The sequence below is a fragment of the Macaca mulatta genome, chromosome 9, assembly GCF_049350105.2.
Source record: "Macaca mulatta isolate MMU2019108-1 chromosome 9, T2T-MMU8v2.0, whole genome shotgun sequence".
NCBI lineage: Eukaryota > Metazoa > Chordata > Mammalia > Primates > Cercopithecidae > Macaca > Macaca mulatta.
Genome location: NC_133414.1, coordinates 62,200,865 through 62,223,139, shown reverse-complemented (window position 1 = coordinate 62,223,139; position 22,275 = coordinate 62,200,865). Strand labels below are relative to the sequence as shown.

Sequence of the window (22,275 nt, the reverse complement as noted above, 5' to 3'; positions counted from 1 at the left end):
AGGGTTTGGTCTTATTTTGTTTTGTTTTATTTTTGGGATGGAGTCTTGCTCTGTTGCACAGGCTGGAGTGCCATGGCATGATCTTGGCTCATTGCAGCCTCTGCCTCCTGGGTTCCAGTGATTTTCCTGCCTCAGCCTCCTGAGTAGCTGGGATTACAGGCATGCACCACCACACCCAGCTAATTTTTCTAATTTTAGTAGAGACAGGATTTCACTACGTTAGCTAGGCTGGTCTCAAACTCCTGACCTCAGTTGATCCACCTGCCTTGGCCTCTCAAAGTGCTGGTTCCAAGTGTGAGCCACCGTGCCTAGCTGAGATCTGATGGTTTTATACGTGTTTGACAGTTGCTCCTTCACATGTTCACACTCTGTGCGGTCACCATGTAAGTCAGACCTGGTTCCCCTTCTGCCATGATTGTAAGTTTCCTGAGGCCTCCCCAGCCATGTGAAACTGTGAACCAATTAAACCTCTTTCCTTTATAAATTACCCAACCTTAGATATTTCTTTATAGCAGTGTGAAAACAGACTGATACACTTTCTGATATTCATGCTTGAGGAATTGGGGAATTCAGACTACCTGGGCTCAAATTGTGCCCCACCCTTAGCAGTCATGTGACCTTGGGGAAGTTACTTACCTTCTCCATCTCAACTCCTGTAAAGTCTGTAAATGAGATTGTTTCTGAGGATTAAATGAGCATAACACAGTGGGAACACTGTCAGGCACACACTACTTGCCAGATGTCGAGTATTCATCTTTATTGAATTAGGACTGTGGTAACCCACTTTAGACTGCAGTAAACCACTTTATGGCTCTTGATTTTGTATGACAAAATCATGCATAGTACTGTTAGTAAAAGAAAGAAAATCTGAAAGTCCCTGCCATGGAAGGAAGAAATAGCGGGGAGAAAAGGGAGTTGGTAAGTTTCAGCATTTCAGAGCTTGGAGGGACAAGTTAGGTTTCTATTTTATGGAGAAGGAGGTGGAGGCAGGATGGGTCCTAAGGTGTCATTCAAGACACACAGCCATAACTCTTTATTGAGAGTAGAGCTAGGGACCCAAGGATTGCTGTGGTCAAGTTGCAGACAAAAACAACCACTCATTGGAAGACAGGAGAGGAGTGTTTAGTTACAAAAGCAGTCAGCCATTCAGGTGTATCTACGTTCAGTCAGTAAATAAAAGTTGTTCAGCTTGGTTGCTAATGGGACCCACTCTAGTGAGGCTTTGTGTAGAACTCATAGAGGAAGATGGCTTCAAGCCACGAACTACCCTGTGCTTTTCTTAGGACTAAAAATCTCAGGAAGCTGGTGATAGATGAAAACCTTAGTCCCACTGGCACTGCACGAAGGGCCAGGAGAGCAGCAGCATCATAAGCCACAGGGTGGGGCAGCCCAGGCAGGGGCATTCTGAGCTGTTGGGGAGGGGTGGCAGCCAGGGTGGGGCACTGTGAGCTGTCGGGGAGGGCACTGTGAAGTGTGAGGTGGGGCATTGTGTGCCACATGCCTGGGCTCTCACCTGGGCCAGTGGGCTTCAGTCTGTAGGTGACTATAGAAGGAGGAGGAGCTCCGTCTGTTCTCTCTTCAGGCAGTTGTTGTGTCTCTCAGTGCTTGTTGGGTTCACAACCTATTAAATAAGTCGACTGGTCTCCACCCTCCCAGACAAGTCAACTCAGGGGAGGCGGCAGGGTGCGGGCCTTGGTCCACAGCCCTAGCTGGGGCTGAGGCCCAGGGCCTGGGGCCTGGGGCTGGGCTGTGAGGTAGGCAGGTGAGCAGTGGGCAAGACCATCTCTGCAAGTGCAGCATAGCCTTAGCCTAGGGCAGCGGGAGTGCGAGGCCAAAGCTGTGAGCAGAGGCCCAGGTGGTGGCAGACAGTAGAGGTGTCCCATGGGGAACATACTGACCTGTTGTGTGCGCCCCAGGGCCAGCCACGAGTTTGACCAGCCGCGGGGGTCAGTATGTCCCTCTGAGTCAGAGATCTATGAGACGGGAGCTGGGGACGGGATGGCAGGAGCTGGGGATGGGATGGCAGGAGCTGGGGACAGGATGGCAGGAGCACCCATGGCTGCTGCTGTGCAACCTGCTGTAGTGACTGTTGAAGTTGGTGAGGACCTCCACATGTACCACATCCATGACCGGGAGATGCCTGAAGGTAAGGAGGTGACGGGTGCCATCTGCCTTCTGCTTGCCTCTGGCTGCTGCTGTCCCCAAGGTCCCCTGGGAGGCATCGCCCACTTCGAGCTCCTTTCTGCCTGTAGCCAGCTTTCCCGGGGCTGGCCAGGAACAAGAGCTGGCTCTGCCTTGCATTCCCACCCCTTAGTCTTTCCCCATGGAGTCCAGTCAGTTTCTTTTCACCTCCCCTCCCAATCGCTCAGTTCTTGCTCTCTCATCTCATTCTCCCAGGCTGCCATGGGACCATTTATTTCTGGCTCTTCTTGTTGAATAAGCAGCAGTTGAATAAACGAGTTGATAAATTTTTATAAATGGTTACATCTTTTTTACTTTTCTCCCTCTATACATATAGCTTTGGAGTTTAACCCTTCTGCCAATCCAGAGGCAAGCACAATATTCCAGAGGGACTGTCAAACAGATGGTGAGACAACATTGTCTGTATCTCTGTTTATTATCCTGTGGGACTTTGTTGAAGCTTCTTTGGACTATTCTCTTCCTTTTCTCAATAAAAACTCAAATATCCCAACTTTCCAGTACCCATCTTATTTTTTCTTTGTACCTATCCAGATGGTACCTAAGTGAAGGAACCAGGTAAGTGCCTAATTGTTTCCTTTGTTAAAGTAGCTAAATCTCAGGACAGTTCATATTCAGATATTCGGGGATTTCTTATTTAAAATCAGAATGGAGGTTGCCATGGGAGAGGCTGTATGGTATTCTTAATGGGCTGCTGTAAGTCACCTTGATAGAGGCTGCTTAGTTTCTTCTAACTGTAATTTGAACGCAGAAGGAAAAAGAAAAAAGAAGACTGCTTAAAATAATTGTGAAACAATGTGAAACATCCTGGTCAGGGCTACAGAAAAGTGGTTGTGTGTGTGTGTGTTTGGGGTTTCTCAAAGGAGTTTACCTGTGAGGCTCTGATTACTTTAAAATTCTTACTTTAACACAAAATATGTCTCCAGATTTATTCTGGTGACTTAACAGACTTTACCTCCTTGTTCTAAAAGATGTGGGGATTGGGTCATGGTCAAAACTTTCAAAAGACATGAAATGTCAGTGTAGATTTTTAATGTATAATACAAAGATTGCAGGTTAAAGTCTCAGACCTTCCCTGTAAGAGTGTTTGTTGCCATGGCTCCCACTTTATTATTCTTTCCTTTCCTGACAACAGCATCTTGTTCAAAGAGAAGAAAGTTGGAGTTTTGGCCGGGCATGGTGGCTCACGTCTGTAATCCCAGCACTTTGGGAGGCTGAAGCAGGCGGATCACCTAAGGTCAGGGGTTCGAGACCAGCCTGGCCAACAGGTGAAAACCCGTCTCTACTAAAAAAAAAATACAAAATTTAGCTGGGCGTGGTGGCGCATGCTTGTAGTTCTAGCTATTCATGAGGCTGAGGCAGGAGAATTGCTTGAACCCGGGAGGCGGAGGTTGCAGTGAGCAGAGATCGTGCCAATGCACTCAGCCTGGGTGACAAGAGTGAGACCCCATCTCACCAAAAAAAAAAAAAAAAAGTTGGAGTTTTTCAGTCTCTACACTGCTGGGAGAGGCAGGGGATGGGAGGCGGTAGAAAAGAGAAAACAGTTGGTTTGCCTCTAAAATTTTGCAAAGAGATGAATCTAAGTAAAAGTAATTCTGGGTAATAATATGGTTCTTGAATAAAAACTAAAATTTTCAAAATAGAAAACGTTGCATCATAAAGATATTAAATCCAATTGGGCTTATTGGTTTCATTTAAATGCCAGAGATTCATTACTGTGGAGGAAATGTCTTATAGCTCTTCTATTTAAACTTTGGTTGGGCTCTTAATTTTTTAAGAAGTAGAATAATTAAGACTCTTGATGAGTGTGACTTTGTAACTTGGAAGTACTTTCCTCACTTTTCAAGATATTTAAGGATTGCTTTAGAACAAACAAATATATGAATTAATTGATTATACCTTTATATACAAAACATGTAAGTACTTGTGTAAACATATAGTCTGCTTGGTGATGTAAGAAAAGCCTGATTGATGTTACACACCAGTTAGTAGATGGGTAGTATTGGATGAGAGCCCAAAAATGGCTCTTTATTGTCATTCTTTAGGATTATAACACAGTTTATGTATGTCTCACTTGGCCCTTTCCAATACAAATAAGGCCTGTATATGTTCTCCCTATGTATTGCTAATGAAGAAATGAAGACTTAGAGATATCACATGACTATGGAAGACAGCTACTCAAGAGAACTAAGGTTCTATGTCTCCGAATGACATGGAAGTGACAGATATGCTGAATTTACTTTAAAAAATTTTTTAAACTCTAGAATACATCTGATACTTTGACTATAAAATAGACCTGTCTGTTAAAACTTACGCCATCTTGATTTATTTTATGCAAAGTTGATTTTACACAACTCAAAGCCAACATTTACCTCCTCTTTTTTTTTTTTTTTTTTTTTTCAAATAAAGAAGAGTGTCACTCTGTTACTCGTGCTGGCCTCAAATTCCTGACCTGGGTTCAAATGATTTTCCCACCTTAGCCTCCTGAGTAGCTGGGACTACAAGCATGTGCCATCTTGCTTGGCTCTCTCTTATGTCTATACATTCATTTCAGTGGATAAGAATAAAAGTAGAGGTAGTGAAACATCCTAAATGCAGCAGTCGAATAAATGAGTTGATAAATTTTTATAAATGATTACATCTTTTTTTCTTTTCTCCCTCTATACATATAGCTTTGGAGTGTAACCCTTCTGCCAATCCAGAGGCAAGCACAATATTCCAGAGGAACTCTCAGACAGATGGTGAGACAACATTGTTTTTTCCGCTAAGAGAAAGAATAAAAGCTCTTGTTTGATCAGGTTATAGAAAATATTTAGAAAAAACTCATATTGGTTTAAATTTTTCACCTTTTCACATGTTCACTTGTCTTATTTTAACATGTGATATACTTTAGTTGTTATCATGTTAGTAAAAACATGTAACCTTTTTGTTTATACATTTTGCCATTTTTTATCAACACAATTAATGTGTCATGTGATGGAGAAGTCATGGATTTCTCTTTATAATTCTTGGATTTATCTTTATTTATAATTCATGGATTTATCTTTATTTACAATCCCTTTTCCCTTGCTCCAAAGAGTACATTTTAAAGATGAATGATAGAACTTAGGCTTCAGCTTGGTTTTCCTTTAAACAAATTAAAAAACATAGTTGTTTATCGTCGGAGATTGAATCTGTGATTTGGGCCTCGTCTCACACAGTCCTCTGACCGCATTCATTTACCACATCCAAATTTATGCTACTCAAAACTTTTAGGTTATTAACCTTTTCATTTAATGTAATGTCAATTTAAACATGCCCTACTTCTGCTTATTTTCCTCAATGTTATGTTAAATCCTCATTTATTTGCCAAAAAGCCATACACAGCCAAGTTTTCCAGTTGACTTAAACAGCAAGAATACAAGTGAGGGTTCTATAATCATATGTGAAGTAATGCAGCACAGTAAAACATGGGAGTTTGTAAACCTTTGTTTTTATCGTTTGAGTAGACTTTGCCCATCTTGAGTCAGTTATTTGTGGTTAGAATTTGTGTTCATTTTTTACATTACTATAAAGAGATACCTAATCCTAGATAATTTATAACAAAAAGAGGTTTAATTGTCTTATAGATATTCAGGCTGTACAAACATGGCTTCAACATCTGCTTCTGGAGAGGGCCTCAGCAAGCTTACAATCATGATAGAAGGCAAAGGGGAAGCAGGTGGTTCCACATGGTAAAGAGGGAGGAGAGAGGGGAAGGGGGAAGGTACCACCCTCTTTTTTTTTTTTTTTTTTTTTTGAAATGGAGTTTCGCTCTGTTGCCCAGGCTGGAGTGCAATGCGGCGATCTCGGCTTACTACAACCTCCTCCTCCCAGGTTCAAGCAATTCTCTTGCCTCAGCCTCCTGAGTAGTTGGGACTATAGGCGGGCACCATAACACCTGGCTAATTTTTGTATTTTTGGTAGAGACAGGGTTTCACCATGTTGGCCAGGCTGGTCTCAAACTCCTGACCTCAGGTAATCTGTCTGCTTCAGCCTCCCAAAGTGCTGGGATTACAGGCTTGAGCCACTTCACCTGACCAGTACCACACTCTTTTAAACTACCATAATGAGAATTTGCTTATTACCATGGAAATGGGACCAAGCCATTCATAAGGAATCCCCCAAACACCTCCCACTAGGCCCTGTCTCCAACATTAAGGGTCACATGTTACCATGAGATTTGGAGGGGGAACATATCCAACACATATCAGAATTGTATTTCCCAGCTCCTTCCAGAGCCATTGGCTTCTCTCACCTAGAGAGCATGGAAGCGGTAAAAGAAAAACTATTCCATGTCCCTCACTCTTCAGTGGTAGGAACTTTTGCCTACAAGGCCCTTCCAGCATCAAAGGCAGAGGCAGTGTAGGAAACAAAGCAAGGCCCAAGTCCTTCTTGGGGCTTTTATTATGCGGGCTTTTTTTAGGAAAAATAAAAATATTTATTGTGCTGCAGACACCGTGTCCAATTAAGTTTGCATACTCATTTTACAATTAATATTTAGGCCAGGCTCTGTGGCTTACACCTGTAATTCCAGCTCTTTGGGAGGCTGAGGTGGGTGGATCACAAGGTTAGGAGATCAAGACCATCCTGGCTAATGCAGTGTAACCCCGTCTCTACTAAAAATACAAAAAAAAATTAGCTAGGTATGGTGGCATGTCCCTGTAGTCCCAGCTAGTCAGGAGGCTAAGGCTGGAGAATCACTTGAACCCGGGAGGCAGAGGTTGCAGTGAGCTGAGATCCCGCCACTGCACTTCAGCCTAGGTGACAGAGTGAGACTCTGTCTCAAAAAAAAAGAAAAGAAAAAAATTAAGATAGGTCACTTTCCAGTTGTATAAAGACCCTTTTTTTGTTTTGTTTTTAGTGGCACATTAGTAGATAACCACTAAGTGTGGTGCAAGATGCTTGCAGGGATTCTGTTGCATCTAGAGATAGGTGCCTGGTCAGGAAGTAGTTCTTAGAGCTGTTAGCGCTTAGCTTCTGATAATTAAAGTAAGCTATGTGTAAATGCAGAATGAGAGAATACTAATGGATCATGGCTCATATATGCAACAGTTAAACTTTTTATTAGCTAAATTTTTCATCTGGCCCAAATTTTTGCACTTTTCTTTTGTACATGAGGATTCTTTCATTTGAATGTAATAGAAACAAAAAGTAAACTAGATGAAAAACTAAGTTTTTAGATTTTACTTTATGAAATTAATCATGCCAGATAATTTAAATTATAAATTATTGAAAATAATTGTTTAAATGTAATTTTGTCTCCTTTTACATAGGAGTAACAGTAAGATGTTAACAACTACTTTTATTTTATAGTATTTGTGTCAGAAGTGACCAGTTTTTTTTTATTCTTAGTTGTAGAAATAAGAAGAAGCAACTGTACAAACCATGTAAGTAAACAGTAAAATAGTTAAGAAATGGATAGTTTGACATAAAAGTTGTCTCTCTTGATTTCTTTAAATTACAATGTGGACCCAGTGGTGATAGCATGGACCTCTTTTTGTGGATTTTCTAAATCTCTTCTATTTTCCTAAGTATTAAATTTATCCAGAAAAGTATTTAGCTTAGTGTGTCCACCTTTTAAAGATTTCTGACATTTAAGTTAAATTTCAATAGTCTGGTTCAAAAGATCTGCTTTAAGGCTGGGCGTGGTGGCTCATGCCTGTAATCCCAGCAGTTTAGGAGGCCAAGGCGAGCAGATCATCTGAGGTCAGGAGTTTGAGACAACCCTGACCAACATGGTGAAATTCTGTCTCTACTAAAAATAGAAAATTAGCTGGGCGTGGTAGCACATATCTGTAATCTCAGCTACTCAGGAGGCTGAGGCAGGAGAATTGCTTGAACCTGGGAGGCGGAGGTTGCTGTGAGCCAAGATCGCGCCATTGCTCTCCAGCCTGGGCGACAGAGTGAAAAAAATATCTGCCTTAAATATTTAATCTTATTTTTAATGAAATAACAAAAATAGAATAGCTAAGTTAATTGCCAGCACTGTCTGTTGACTTTCTATCACAGCAAGTAAAAGCATACCTTCCTCAATACACCATGATCTTATTTTTCTCCCTCCTTTTCTTCCAGTATTAGCACACTTTTTCATTAAATCAGTAGTATTTACATAATTATGACTCTGCAAATATTATTCACTGCTAAGTCATATGGTGTTTTCACTGTGTCTCTGCATTACATGTCCTTCATCCTGTCTCCGAAATATCCTGTCTCATGTAACTGCTGTCTTTTGTGGAATCACCTGAGTCCTAGATTCTGTGTTTCCTTCTGTCCGGTTATCCTCTCTAGTTGTGCTTGAACACATTTTCCTGGGTGGAGATGTTTAGAGAGCTGGCCAGTCTTAAAATCCCTCCTCTTTGATAGAGAGGACACCTCTACGCTGAATCTAAATTTTATGGTTCTGAAGACATTTTGCAGTTGCGCTGTCATTACAGTGTTGTTCTTGAATTTATTGCCAGTGTGTGATACACTATTTACAACCAGGTTTTAGGTAGCTGTGGAAGCTTTTTAGGATCTTTTCTCACTCTGAGGTTCTGAAATTTTATAATAACAGCATGTTGGGGATCTTTTCATTTTATTGAAGCTACTAAACCTGAGACTATCTCTTCTTGAGAATTTTTTATTTTCTCTCTTACTTTTTTATAGATAGTCTTGTTATTCAGATGCTAGGCTGCTTAGTGCAGTACACCTGCATTGGTTTTTAATTTTTCCCCTTCTATTTTTTTCTGTTTATCTTTTTATTCTAGTTCTGGGATATTCTGTGACTTTATCCTCTACTATTTCTATTGAATTTTATATTTTTGAGAGTGTTTTAAGATTTTTTGTTAGCTTTTGCTCCTGGTTTTGACTGCTCCTATGAATTCCTTTTTTCTGATGCTTTGATTTCTGTTGTTGGAGGCTTCCCTCCAATGTGTGGTGGTCCCTGGCCTGCTTTATTTGGAAGCAGGACTTCTGTTAACTGGTAGCACTCACTGTGAGGTTTTGGAAGCCAAACTAGCTTTTCATTTGGGGGACCTCAGTGTATTGTCTGGGGATCTTCACTCAAAATATTTCAGTTTCTTCTGAGAAGGATCTCCCAATTTTCTGCCTGGAAAGTAAAAGCATGGCCACTTGCTTTCCAAAAGCAGAGTTAGTGAAGAAAGTTGACATTCCATTTTTGGTATACAGTTTTCTTTATATCTCAGGTTTAAGCCATGGTATCTCTGAGCCAGAAATTCTCAGGTTTGATATATCCAGAGAACACATATCTAAGTTTCTTGTCAGATGGAAGGACAGGTAGACTCGGGCCTCTGGTTAAAGATTTTCAACTGACCTTGCTGGCTTTTGTTTTATACTTTACCCTACTTTCCAGAGTGCCATTTGCCTGTAAGTTCACAGCCTGCCTTTAGTTCTGCAAGACAAACTGGCTCGCTTCGGTTCGTCACTTTCTGTAGGGACCAAAGTTGTGCTTCCGTGTTATTTACCAGTCCTTTATCTACTTTTTATGTCTCAGCATTTATTAAAAATTATCTCTGTCAACCTTCTCTCCTGGTCATGTGTATAACCTTTATTTTATGACTAATGAGACTTCTGGAGGGAGAGGAAATAAATTCGTGGTCAGTCTGTTATATTTAATCCAAATTTAGGACCTATGTTTAAATCAAAGTCTAATTTGAGTATAATTACTGATATTAACCCAGAGAATTTATAAAATTAATGTATCTATAATAAGCATATTGCACTTTTCTCCTAAGGCCTTGTTTAATATTTTCTTTCAAACTTTATCCACCGCCATATACTTCCCTTTACTTCACAACAGAGATGGAGCTGTTTTCATGAACGCCCAAAGTGTTAGAAATATTTAAGTTAATTAAGATTTGTTCATTTTTAGCCTGGTCAACATAGCAAGACCTCATGTCTACAAAAAGGTTAAATAACAGATTAGCCAGGCCTGGTGGCATGTGCCTTTCGTTTTACCTACTCAGGAGGCTGAGGCAGAGGATCGCTTGAGCTCAGGAGTTTGAGGCTGCAGTTAACTGTAATTGCACCACTGTACTCCAGCCTGGGCAACAAAGGGAGACCCTGTCTCAGAAAAAGGAAAAAAGTTGTTAATTCTTTAAAAACATATCTAAAATTTGTCCTGCCCAAAAGGAGAGTGAAAAATGTAAACTTTAGTCTTTGTTTTATTTTATTTATGTTTGCTGAGAAAAATGCTGTACTTTATTTATTTATTTATTTATTTATTTATTTATTTATTTATTATTTCCATAGGTTTTGGGGGGAATGGATGGTATTTGGTTACATGACTAAGTTATTTAGTAATGATTTGTGAGATTTTGGCATACCCCTCACCTAAGCAGCATCCACTGAACCCAATTTATAGTCTTTTATCCCTCACTCTCCTCCCAACCTTTCCCCCGACTCCCCAGATTCCATTGTATCATTCTTATGGCTTTGCATCCTCATAGCTTAGCTCCCATGTATGAATGAGAACATAAGATGTTTGGTTTTCCATACCTGAGATACTTCACTTAGAATAATAGTCTTTACTTCCATCCAGGTTGCTGGGAAATGCCATTAGTTTATTCCTTATGATGGCTGAGTGGTATTCCTCATATATATATCTGTATGTATATCACAATTTCCTTATCCACTCATTGACTGATGGGCATTTGAGCTGGTTCCATATTTTTGTAGTTGTAATTTGTTTGAGTTCCTCGTAGATTCTGGATCGTAGCCCTTTGTCCGATGTATAGCCTGTGAAGATTCCCTCCCACTCTGTGGGGTGTCTGCTTACTCTGCTGATTGTTCCTTTTCCTGTGCAGAAGCTCTTTAGTTAAGTCTCACCTGTTTGTTTTGTTGCATTTGCTTTTGTGTTCTTGGTCATGAAGTCTTCACCTAAGCCAGTGTCTAGATGGGTTTTTCCAATGTTATCTTCTAGAATTTTTATGGTTTCAGGTCATAGATTTATGTCCTTGATCCATCTTGAGTTGATTTTTGTGTAAGGTGAGAGTTGAGGATCCAATTTCATTCTCCTGCATGTGGCTTGCCAATTATCCCAGCACCATTTGTTGAATAGGGTTTACTTTCTTCACTTTATGTTTTAGTTGGCTTTGTTGAAAATCATTTGGCAATAGGTATTTGAGTTTATTTCTGGGTTCTCTATTCTGTTCCATTGGTATATGTGCCTATTTTTATACCAGCGCCATGCTATTTTGGTGACTATGGCCTTATAGTATAGTTTGAAATTAGGTAATGTGATGCCTCCAGATTTGTTGTTTTTGCTTAGTTTGGTTTGGCTATGCGGGTTCTTGTTTGGTCCCATATGAATTTTAGGATTGATTTTTCTAATTCTGTGAAGAAGGATGTTGGTATTTTGATGGGAATTGTGTTGAATTTGTAGATTGCTTTTGGCAGTATGGTCATTTTCACAATATTCATTCTAACCATTCATGAGGATGGGATGTCTTTCCATTTGTATGTGTCCATGATTTCATACAGCAATGTTTTGTAGTTCCCAATGGCATATCAAAAAGATAATCCAGCCAGGAGTGGTGGCTCACTCCTGTAATCCCAGTACTTTGGGAGGCTGAGGTGGGCGGATCATGAGGTCAGGAGTTCGAGACGAGCCTGGCCAACATGGTGAAACCCCATCTCTACTAAAAATACAAAAGTTAGCCGGGTGTGGTGCGCGGGCCTGTAATCCCATCTTCTCAGGAGGCTGAGGCAGGAGAGTCGCTTGAACCTGGAAGGCAGAGGTTGCAGTGAGCCAAGATCAACCCACTGCATACTCCAGCCTGGGCAACAGAGCAAGACTCCATCTCAAAAAAAAAAAAAAAAAAGATAATCTACCATGATCAAATGGTTTTCATACCAGGGATGCAGGGATGGATTAACATACACAAGTCAGTAATTGTGATACAACCACTTTGGTTTTGACTTACTAAATTACTAGGTGCAATTATTTTCTAGTTTTTGTTATTAAACCTTAAAACTACTAAGTAACCCCTTCCATTTCTTGTTAAAGATCGTAAAATTTCATACTCTGATTTATGCTGACTGATGTTAGATTATTTGTTTCTATTTTGTGACTACCTTAAACAATACCTATGAATAGTAAACTATTAGTAGTGTTTTGCTGTAATTAAATGTAGTGAGACTTATCTACCAAATGATAACCGAATTATGAAACACTGTCGAAGTTTTGGATTTACTCAAAATTCTATGCTCAGCAGCTGGAGGTAGGAAGAGTAAGGGCCCTCCCTACTCTTATGGAGAGGCGTACTTTCTCATGAGGGGAATACTCTGCAAGAATTAGCATCTTGTAAACAGCGGTGAATTCGACTAATTTGTGTACAAAAAAATATTTTTTGGTGTGGCTGCCGACAAAGAGATCCAAGAGGGTAGATGGAGTCGAGCTTGCTGAAGCAAGGAAAGAGAAAAGCAGTATTCTAGGCAGAGAGCAGGGCTAGAGCAGGAAAATGGCTAGGTGCAGGTCAGATGATTTACAGAATGAAATTAATCAAGTTTTGAAATTGGAAAGTATTCTCTGAGAGTCTCATTTGAGTCATATCATGGCAGTCTTATTTAAACATGAAGTGAAAGATTTTTTAAGTTGTCATGTGTTTTCAGGGTGTGAGAGAATATTTAAGTGATACTCTTTTTATCCTCCACATAAGAAAATAGGACTAGAGAAACCTATGGCTTCCTCACTTGTTGGTGGCCTAGCAGCCCCGGCACGCCATTCTCCTGCCTCAGCCTCCCAAGTAGCTGGGACTACAGGTGGCCTAATTTTTTGTATTTCTAGTAGAGACAGGGTTTCACCATGTTAGCCAGGATGGTTTTGATCTCCTGACCTCATGATCCGCCCACCTCGGCCTCCCAAAGTGCTGGGTTTATAGGTGTGAGCCACCACGCCCAGCAAAGCCAACTTTTCTCATGATTTTTAAAGGTAATTTGTAAAATCCTTGTTAGGTTTGATGACAGGTACCATATGAAGGGCAGCATTTTATAACCCGTATCTTAAACATCGTCTCTGGAAGTTAAGAGCCTCCAATGGGTTCTCTGTAGAGTGCACATGATACCGCACTCAGGCAGTTCATGGAGTGTAAGAAATATCTTAGTGCTTTGTCATTTCACATTTTAACCAAGAAAAAATACACTTTAATAAGTTTAGCTTATACTTCCCTTCCCCTTCAGGTATCTACTGTGCGTTTCAGTCAACAATACAGCTCATGTTCGACAATATTCCTTGATGACAGCACAGCCAGCCAGCCTTATCTTACAATGACAATAATATCGTGAGTACAACTATACTGCCAAGGGATGGATTCCTTTATTCTAAAATTATTTCAGCCATTTGGTTGTCCTCTTCCGCAATCAGTTTAAGAAATTGGAGTCAACTATATGTTGATATCCAGATTCTAAATATTAAGTATCAATTTCTCTTTTAATCTTAGACGTTGTGGTGGAAGGAAAAATCAGTTAGCAGAGAAGCAATCCCAGAAAAAGTGTATCTTTTGATACCTTTATGCCTTTAGACAATGTTGAACACGGTGAGGCTAGGTTCCCTTTATTGAATGTTTTTTGTGAAAACCTAGTTTTTCACTGCATTATAGGCCTAAATCAGTGTGCACTACTTTCTTTGGACATTAGCCTTGGAAGAAGAAATAGCTTTTCCTCTTCTGGCACCACAGTGTATCTGCATTTGAATTTCTCCCATTGTGCATGAGCACCTCGTGGGCCACAAAGATGCGCTTTGAGAGCACCCTGAGATGAAGTTTATTTTAAAAGGAACAACAACTAACACCAGCACCAGCTCCATAGGGGCTGTCCAGTGTACGTTATTATCATCTCCTTGGGTTATGAGTATTGATTTTTAGAACACAGTTTGGAAAGTGCTAATTTAGAATATTAATGTCTTTATCTTTAATTTTACTTTTCATTCTGTAAACACAACTAGCTTATAAACAATTTTGTTTCAAATTCACTAGCCTTTTTAGCTAATTCAATTGTCAGTAACTTTTATTTAAATTAAAAATGGCAAGTTTACACTCATAATAATATCACTTTTCTCCCACCCTTTTTTTTTTTTTTTTTTTGAGACAGAGTCTCGCTGTGTCTCCGACTGGAGTGCAGTGGTGCGATCTTGGCTCACTGCAAGCTCCACCTCCCGGGTTCACACCATTCTCCTGCCTCAGCCTCCCACATAGCTGGGACTACAGGCGCCCGCCACCACGCCCGGCTAATTTTTTGTATTTTTAGTAGAGACAGGGTTTCACTGTGTTAGCCAGGATGGTCTCGATCTCCTGACTTCGTGATCCACCCGCCTCGGCCTCCCAAAGTGCTGGGATTACAGGTGTGAGCCACCCGCCCAGCCTCTCCCTCCCTATTAACAATAGTTGTGATGAAATTGTGTTTCAGCAAAAACTGGACTGAAACTCTGTCTCAAGTCCTGAGCTTTGGGACCTATTGAGTAATCACTAAATGTCTGTAGTCAGCTGAGTCTCTTAAAATCTTTGAGCACACATACACAAAAACTGCTTTACCTAGAGTCCCTGGCTTCTTTTGAGTTCAAAAGATTTTGATGTGTTAGCATACAATTCAAAAGTAGCTTTGAAGATTAATCTTTCTCAAACAAATTTCATACTTTTTTCTTCATTATTCTACTTTTTAGAAGTCTACTTTTGAAAGTAAAGTAAGTTTTAATTTGCCATTAGCAAGTTTGAGAAATAATCATTTGATATATTCACTATTGGTGAAATAAAGGTTTATTGAGCAAATTAATAGGGCAAATTGGCTTCAAGAAAAGATTTTGAAAAATGTTTATGATGAGTCAGTAGTGCACTGTTGTCAGTGGGATAGGTGGAACTCACTGAGATCACTTATGCAAGGTTTTCTTTTTTCAAAATATGTGTCTGCAAACACATGTATCTTCCCATCTCCACTTTCCCTCTATCTCTAGGCACTGAGAAGCCTTTTAGGAAAATAGGGATAGATGTGAGGCATCTTTATGTGAAGAAAAGCATCCCAGAAGATTCTGATTTTCACCCCAGCTCAATCATTCCAAACTTTGCTGCACATTGAAATCACCTGGGAAACTTTTACCAACAATCTTGATGCCCAAAGTCATACCCAACACTCATTAAATTAAAATGTCTCATGTTGAAGATGAGGCCATTATTAAAGCTTCTCAGGTGATTTTAATGTGCAGCAAAGTTTGAGAGCCACAGCTTAATTTGAGTTTAGGACGAAAAACTGCTCCTATGTGGTGGGACCTTGGGCAAGTCAGTTTTAAGGTTTGTTTCCCTGATCTGTAACATGAATGTTGAATTAAATGTCGTGTAGAGTCTTGGTCCTTTCCAGCATGTAACTTTAAATTCTGTAATTTTAGAATTCTTTTACTTGAAGTATTATTGACATGTCCATCTTACATGCCAATGTTACAGGCTTTTTAAAAAGTGCTAATATTGTATAGACCTATTACTAAAATTGAGATTTGCCTTCCCTCAGTTATTTTGAGCCTCATTCTACAAAATTAGCTGGGCATGGTGGTGCATGCCTGTAATCCCAGCTACTCAGGTGGCTGAGGCAGGAGAATCGCTTGAACCCGGGAGGCAGAGGTTGTGGTGAGCTGAGATCACACCATTGCACTCCAGCCTGGGCAACATGAGCAAAATTCCATCCCCCCACAGAAAAAATTACCTGGGTATAGAGGCGCAACCTGTAGTCCCAGCTCCTTGGGAGGCTGAGGCATGAGAATCGCTTGAACCTGGGAGGTGGAGGTTGTGGCGAGCCAAGATCGCACCACTGCACTCCAGTCTGAGCAACAGAGTGAGACTCTGGGTCAATAAATAAATAAGTACATAAAATAAATCGCATGGGACGAAAGGCTTTGGTGGGCAGAAGAGCATTTAACAAGGAAATCTGTTATTATTTATATATTATAATCGTCAACAGAAACGCGTCTTCTAACAGCATATTGCCTCGCATTTTGGTTCTCATATTTTTGTAAAAAACCAAGAAATGAAACAAAGTGCCCTTATGGTGCTGTTCTGAACTAGAAGATTTGAATTTCAGGGCTGCTAGGAGAGTTTCCTCTGCCCCCGTTTTAAAAAATGTCTTCAGGCCTAACAAATGATAACATCTATTGTTATGAATTGTTTTTCCTTCCACAGAGTGACCTTGGAGATACATCATGATATCACGCAAAGGTGAGCTTTTTAGAAACCTGTCTTGTTATTCTAGCTAATTACTTTGCAAGATATCAAGCTCGGTGTTAGGACACAGCTCTAGACATCATAAGCTGTATTGTGCCTGCTAAAATATCGAAGCAAATTATTTGTGTTTTCTTTGTTCCTTAAGACTCTTAATTCTTAAATGATTGAGAATCTCAAAGAGTATGTGTTTATATTGATTATATTGATATTTACTGTGGTAGAAATATAAAATTGAGATTTTTTTTCAAAATCTATTTTTAGTTTAGATTTCACAGCCTTACCACTGTTGATATTATGAGCTAGATAACGCTTTGTTGTGAGGACTGTCCTGTGCATTGCAGAGAGTTTAGCAGCATTCATGGCCGCTACCAACTAGATGTCAGTAGTAACCCATGGCCCAGGTTGTGACAACAGAAAATATTCCTAGAGAACAATATTTTTAACAGAAATTTTTCATTGAAAAAATAACTTTTCTACAATCAAAAGTTGAGTAAAAAGTGTGTCATGTATTTGTATTATTTAAAGTCTCTCATGTTGACCTTCATTGGAGACAACTGGATTCTCTAGATCTTTCTTTGCAATTTGCTTTAAAGAAGCAATAAGAGGCTGGGTGCGGTGGCTCACACCTGTAATCCCAGCACTTTGGGAGGCCAAGATGGGCGGATCACGGGATCAGGAGATCGAGACCATCCCAGCTAACACGGTGAAACCCCGTCTCTACTAAAAATACAAAAACTTAGCTGGGCATGGTGGCACACACCTGTAGTCCCAGCTATTCTGGAGGCTGAGGCAGGAGAACTGCTTAAACTCAGGAGGCGGAGGTTGCAGTGAGCTGAGATCATGCCACTGCACTCCAGCCTGGGTGACACAGCAAGACTCTGTGTCAAAAAAAAAAAAAAAAAAAAAAAGCAATAAGCTGGCCAGGCACGGTGGTTCACACCTGTAATCCCAGCATTTTGGGAGGCCGAGGTGGGCGGATCACTTGAGGTCAGGAGTTTGAGACCAGCCTGACCAACATGGTGAAACCTGCCTCTACTGAAAGTACAAAAAATGGCTGGACATGGTGGTGCATGCCTGTAGTTCCAGCTACTTGGGAGGCTGAGACTGGAGAATCACATGAACCTGGGATGCGGAGGTTGCAGTGAGGCGAGATCTCGCCATAGCACCCCAGCCTGGGCGACAGAGGGAGACTCCATCTCAAATATAGAAAAAAAGAAGCAATAAGATGACCTAACCTCATGCAAATAGGTAGTTGGTAAAAGGTGTATTTTAAAGTTTTCAGACAGTTGTGAGTATTCTTTAATACTAAATCAAAACTTCACAAGTGCTAGTTTCTTAAATTAGTTACAGTGGCATTTTCCATATTAATAAATTTATTCCATCAGTACTCATTGATCTTTCTTCACAGTAAATGGATCTTTCGCCCCATACTTGCATTTATAATATGCATTAGTTACTTGGAATATATTGGTTTATGTTTTATTGTGTCAAAAATCGCTTTTAGTTTAACCACCAATCTTACTTTAAAATGCCTTTAAGTATTGAAAAGCTGTCAAGCCTACAGTAGAAGGAACAAGTTTTTCAAAGTCCTCAGGAAAGCTTAAATTTCATTAATAGGAACAAATATTTATTTTCTTGAAGTGAGAACGTCTCACTTCATTTATTTTTGAGAATGATAGTTGTACTTTTTTTTAGACCGAGTCTCACTCTGTCACTTGGCTGGAGTGCGTTGGCATGATCTCAGCTCAAGCAATCTTATCACCTCAGACTCCTATGTAGCTGGGACCACAAATGTGTGGCACCACGCCAGGCTAATTTTCTTGTATTTTTGGTAGAGACAGGGTTTCGTTATGTTGCCTAGGCTGGTCTTCTTGAGGTCTGAAGGAGCTCAAGCCATCTGCCTGCTTTGGCCTCCCAAAGTGCTGGGATTTTACAGGCGGGAGCCACTGCGCTGATCCGGTTGTAATTTTAAATAAAAACAATGTTCTGTGAAAAAAGTGATTTTTCAGTTCACAAATCACGAATTCTAAAAAACAAAAAACAACATACTGCAGTCAGCAAAGCGCTTCTTGTTAACTTTCCACTTATTCAGAATATTAAAGAGACATGTCAAGGTTTAATAACATTAATTTTTACTGCTTCCTCAAAGACATTCTTAAGTAATTCAGGCTATGTTTTTTAACTGTAGGGGTCAGTAAAGAATAGAGTGACTACTAATGTAATTGGTACCACTGCCTTGATTTATGCTGAAAAACTAGCAGTTTTACCCACTTTTGCTTTTATACAATCATGGCAAGTGTCAATGAAAAAGCAGGCAATGACTTTGTATTACTTTTACAAATTTTTAAAATTTTTAATCAGCTTTCTCAGGTTTAATTAATATGATTCAGAACAGTGTTGGCCAGGCACAGTCGCTCGGGCCTGTAATCACACCACTTTGGAAGGCCGAGGTGAGCAGATAACCTGGGTCAGGAGTTCAATACCAGCCTGGACAACATGGTGAAACCACATCTCTACTAAAAATACAAAATTTAGCCAGGCATGGTAGCGGGCACCTGTAATCCCTGCTACTCGGGAGGCTGAGGTAGGAGAATCACTTGAACCCGGGAGGCGAAGGTTGCCATGAGCCGAGATCGCGCCATTGCACTGCAGCTTGGGCAACAAGAGTGAAACTTGGTCTCAAAAAAAAAAAAAAGAACAGTTTTGACCTCTTAGCCCTTCTGGAAAGGGTCTTGGGGATCCCGAGAGGTCCACAGAGCACATTTGGAGAACCACTGGTTTATCACACAGACAAAATGCATTAGTTTTTACAAAGTTTAAAGTTCATCAAAGACTAGCCTCTTAGAAAGGCAGATGAGTTTTTAATTCAAACAACAGAAAATACATAAATATGTCACGAGAGTATACTACAGAGAACTAAAGAGAAAGGAAGCTAGGAAATCTGAATCACGTTTACATTTGTTAAAGTTCATCACTACTGCTTTGTAAAACATTCTTGTGTTTCAGTGTGTGGTTAGAAGAGTGAAAATATATTTGGTTTATTGCCATTGCCTGTTAGGGAGAGTCAATACTTACAGGCACTTCTGACTGGTTATCATATAAAAGACTTCACAGTACAGGACATGATGTGCTGAGGAAGAAGAAGTCAGGAAATCCTCTGCAAGTCAGGATCCAGGAGAATTCGTAAAAACTGCTTTGGTAAACACCAAAGCACACAGGAGGCATTATTTTATAAACAAATGTTATACTAAGATATTAACAGTTTTTGAAGTAATGCACATTCTTATTTTATAGACATGCAGATGGATCTTTGAGCATATTTGATGAACAGTTATACTCATTTATGTTAAGTGGCACTTTTATTGCGGTTGTATTTTCATCATACACTTGTATCTGTTTCATGCTGAAATCAAAGGCATCTGTTTTAAAATCTTCCCCATTTCATGTTGCATTTAGCCATCTTAAGTGTTGTAAAAAGAATGTGCTGGAATAAGAACTGATCTGCAGTTCTGTTTAGTTAGTGAGCTAGTATGAGTAAATATATTATCCAATTAACAGAAAATGTATCCTTTTTTGTTTGTTTTTTAAACAGAGTCTCTCTCTGTAGCCTAGGCTGGAGTAATATAATGCAATCTCGGCTCACTGCAGGCTCTGCTTCCCAGATCCCTGTTCAAGCAATTCTCCTGCCTCAACCTCCCAAGTAGCTGGGATTACAGGAATGTGCCACCGTGCCCAGCTAATTTTTTTTTCTTTTCTTTTTTTTAGTAAAGACAGGGTTTCACCATGTTGGCCAGGATGGTCTTGAACTCCTGACCTCGTGATCCACCCACCTCGGCCTCCCAAAGTGCTAGAATTACAGGTGTGAGCCACCAAGCCTGGCCCATAAAATGTATCTTTCTAAAAGGTAATTGTGAGCTGTCTATAGGACCCTGCAAGTCACTACCCAGTTCTTGAAGCCATTCCTCCTTCTGTTCCACACAGGTTTCCACCATGCACATTACCCAAACAAGAAGTGGAGGTGGGAGTTTAAGTAACGATTCCTCCTCCATTCCATCGACTCCCAGCACCAGCCAGGAGGACCTTCAGGTCAGTGTTCCTCCCACTGCCAACACACCCACGCCCGTTTGCAAGCGGTCCAAGCGCTGGTCCAAGCTGTTTACATCTGAGAAAGGGAGTCACCCAGACAAAGAGAAGAAAGCCCCAGAGAGCCATGCTGACACCATCGGGAGCAGCAGAGCCATCCCCATTAAACAGGGCATGCTCTTAAAGCTAAGTGGGAAATGGCTGAAGAAATGGAAAAAGAAATATGTCACCCTCTGTGACAATGGCATACTCACCTATTATTCAAGCTTAGGTGATTGTATGAAGAATATTCACAAAACAGAGATTGACCTTCAGACATCTACCATCGAAGTCCCAGGAAAGAGGCCACCCCTAGCCCCATTGGGCTGTGCGCCCATTTCCAGCTCTAAAAGCAATGGCCTATCCAAAGACATGAACAGTCTACGTACCTCAGCCAATTCAGACACCGGGCTGGGTGACTCTGTATGCTCCACCCCCAGTATCTCTAGCACCACCAACCCCAAGCTCAACCCACTCCCCTCTCTTCATGCCAACAAAAACAAACACCGAAGGAAGAAAAGCACCAACAACTTGAAAGACGATGGCCTGTCCAGCACTGCTGAAGAACAAGCAGAAAACTTTATGATTGTGTCCCTCACTGGCCAAACGTGGCACTTTGAAGCCATGACGTATGAGGAGCGGGATGCCTGGGTCCAAGCCATCGAGAGCCGGATCCTGGCCAGCCTGCAGTCATGCGAGAGCAGCAAAAGCAAGTTCCAGCTGATGAGCCAGAGCGAGGCCATGGCCCTGCAGTCCATCCGAAACATGTGTGGGAACTCCCACTGTGTGGACTGTGAGACCCAGAATCCTAACTGGGCCAGTTTGAACTTGGGAGTCCTCATGTGTATTGAATGCTCAGGGATCCACCGTAATCTTGGCACCCGCCTTTCCTGAGTCTGATCTCTGGACTTGGATGACTGGCCAGTCGAGCTCATGCAGGTTTTGTCATATATTGGCAATGACCTAGCCAACAGCGTCCGGCAAGAGAGCAGCCAGGGGCAGACAAAACCATCAGTAGACTCCACAAGGGAAAAGAAGGAATGGTGGATCCGTGCCAAATATGAGCAGAAGCTCTTCCTGGCCCCACTACCCTACACGGAGCTGTCTCTGGGCCAGCACCTGCTGCAGGCCACCCCGATGAGGACCTGCGGACAGCCATCCTGCTGCTGGCACATGGCTCCCGGGAGGAAGTGAATGAGACCTGTGGGGAGGGAGACAGCTGCACGGCGCTCCATCTGGCCTGCCGCAAGGGGAATGTGGTCCTGGCTCAGCTCCTGATCTGGTACGGGGTGGATGTCATGACCTGAGATTCCCACGGGAACACAGCGCTGGCCTACGCCCAGCAGGCCTCCAGCCAGGAGTGCATCAAGGTACTGCTGCAGTACGGCTGCCCCGACGAGCGCGTGTAGTATCTGTTTAATTTTATTTGACTGCAGTCTCCTTGGTGCAAAAACAAAATGGGGAAAATAAATAAGAATAACTCAGAAATTCAAAAGGAAATCACAAATTCAGCTAATAATAGCATTTTCAGTACATTTTGTAAACTAAGTAAATACATAAAAAGTTGATTTTTCTGACTATAAGAGATATTTTATGTCCTTTTGCTGAAGTGGATGTGTTAGTTTCAGGCCCTCCTGGGCCACATTGCCCGAGTCACACAGGCTTCTGTATTATGTATTTAGATAAGATGTGTGAAAATATATTTGAAAAAAAGTTCATAAATATGTGTTGATTT

The 22,275-nt window shown here is 41.0% G+C and overlaps 1 protein-coding gene across 1 annotated transcript; it reads left to right on the top strand.

The window, feature by feature from the left end:
* Window positions 1-1,682: 1,682 nt before the first annotated feature.
* LOC693877 (arf-GAP with GTPase, ANK repeat and PH domain-containing protein 5-like) lies at window positions 1,683-22,035 on the top strand. The gene is given in 9 exon segments (XM_077946434.1): window positions 1,683-2,146; window positions 2,519-2,587; window positions 4,872-4,940; window positions 7,573-7,607; window positions 13,399-13,499; window positions 16,377-16,412; window positions 19,713-19,785; window positions 20,400-21,672; window positions 21,675-22,035. Coding segments are annotated over 9 exon segments (2,196 nt in total). The 5' UTR covers window positions 1,683-1,881; the 3' UTR covers window positions 21,950-22,035.
* Window positions 22,036-22,275: the final 240 nt, after the last annotated feature.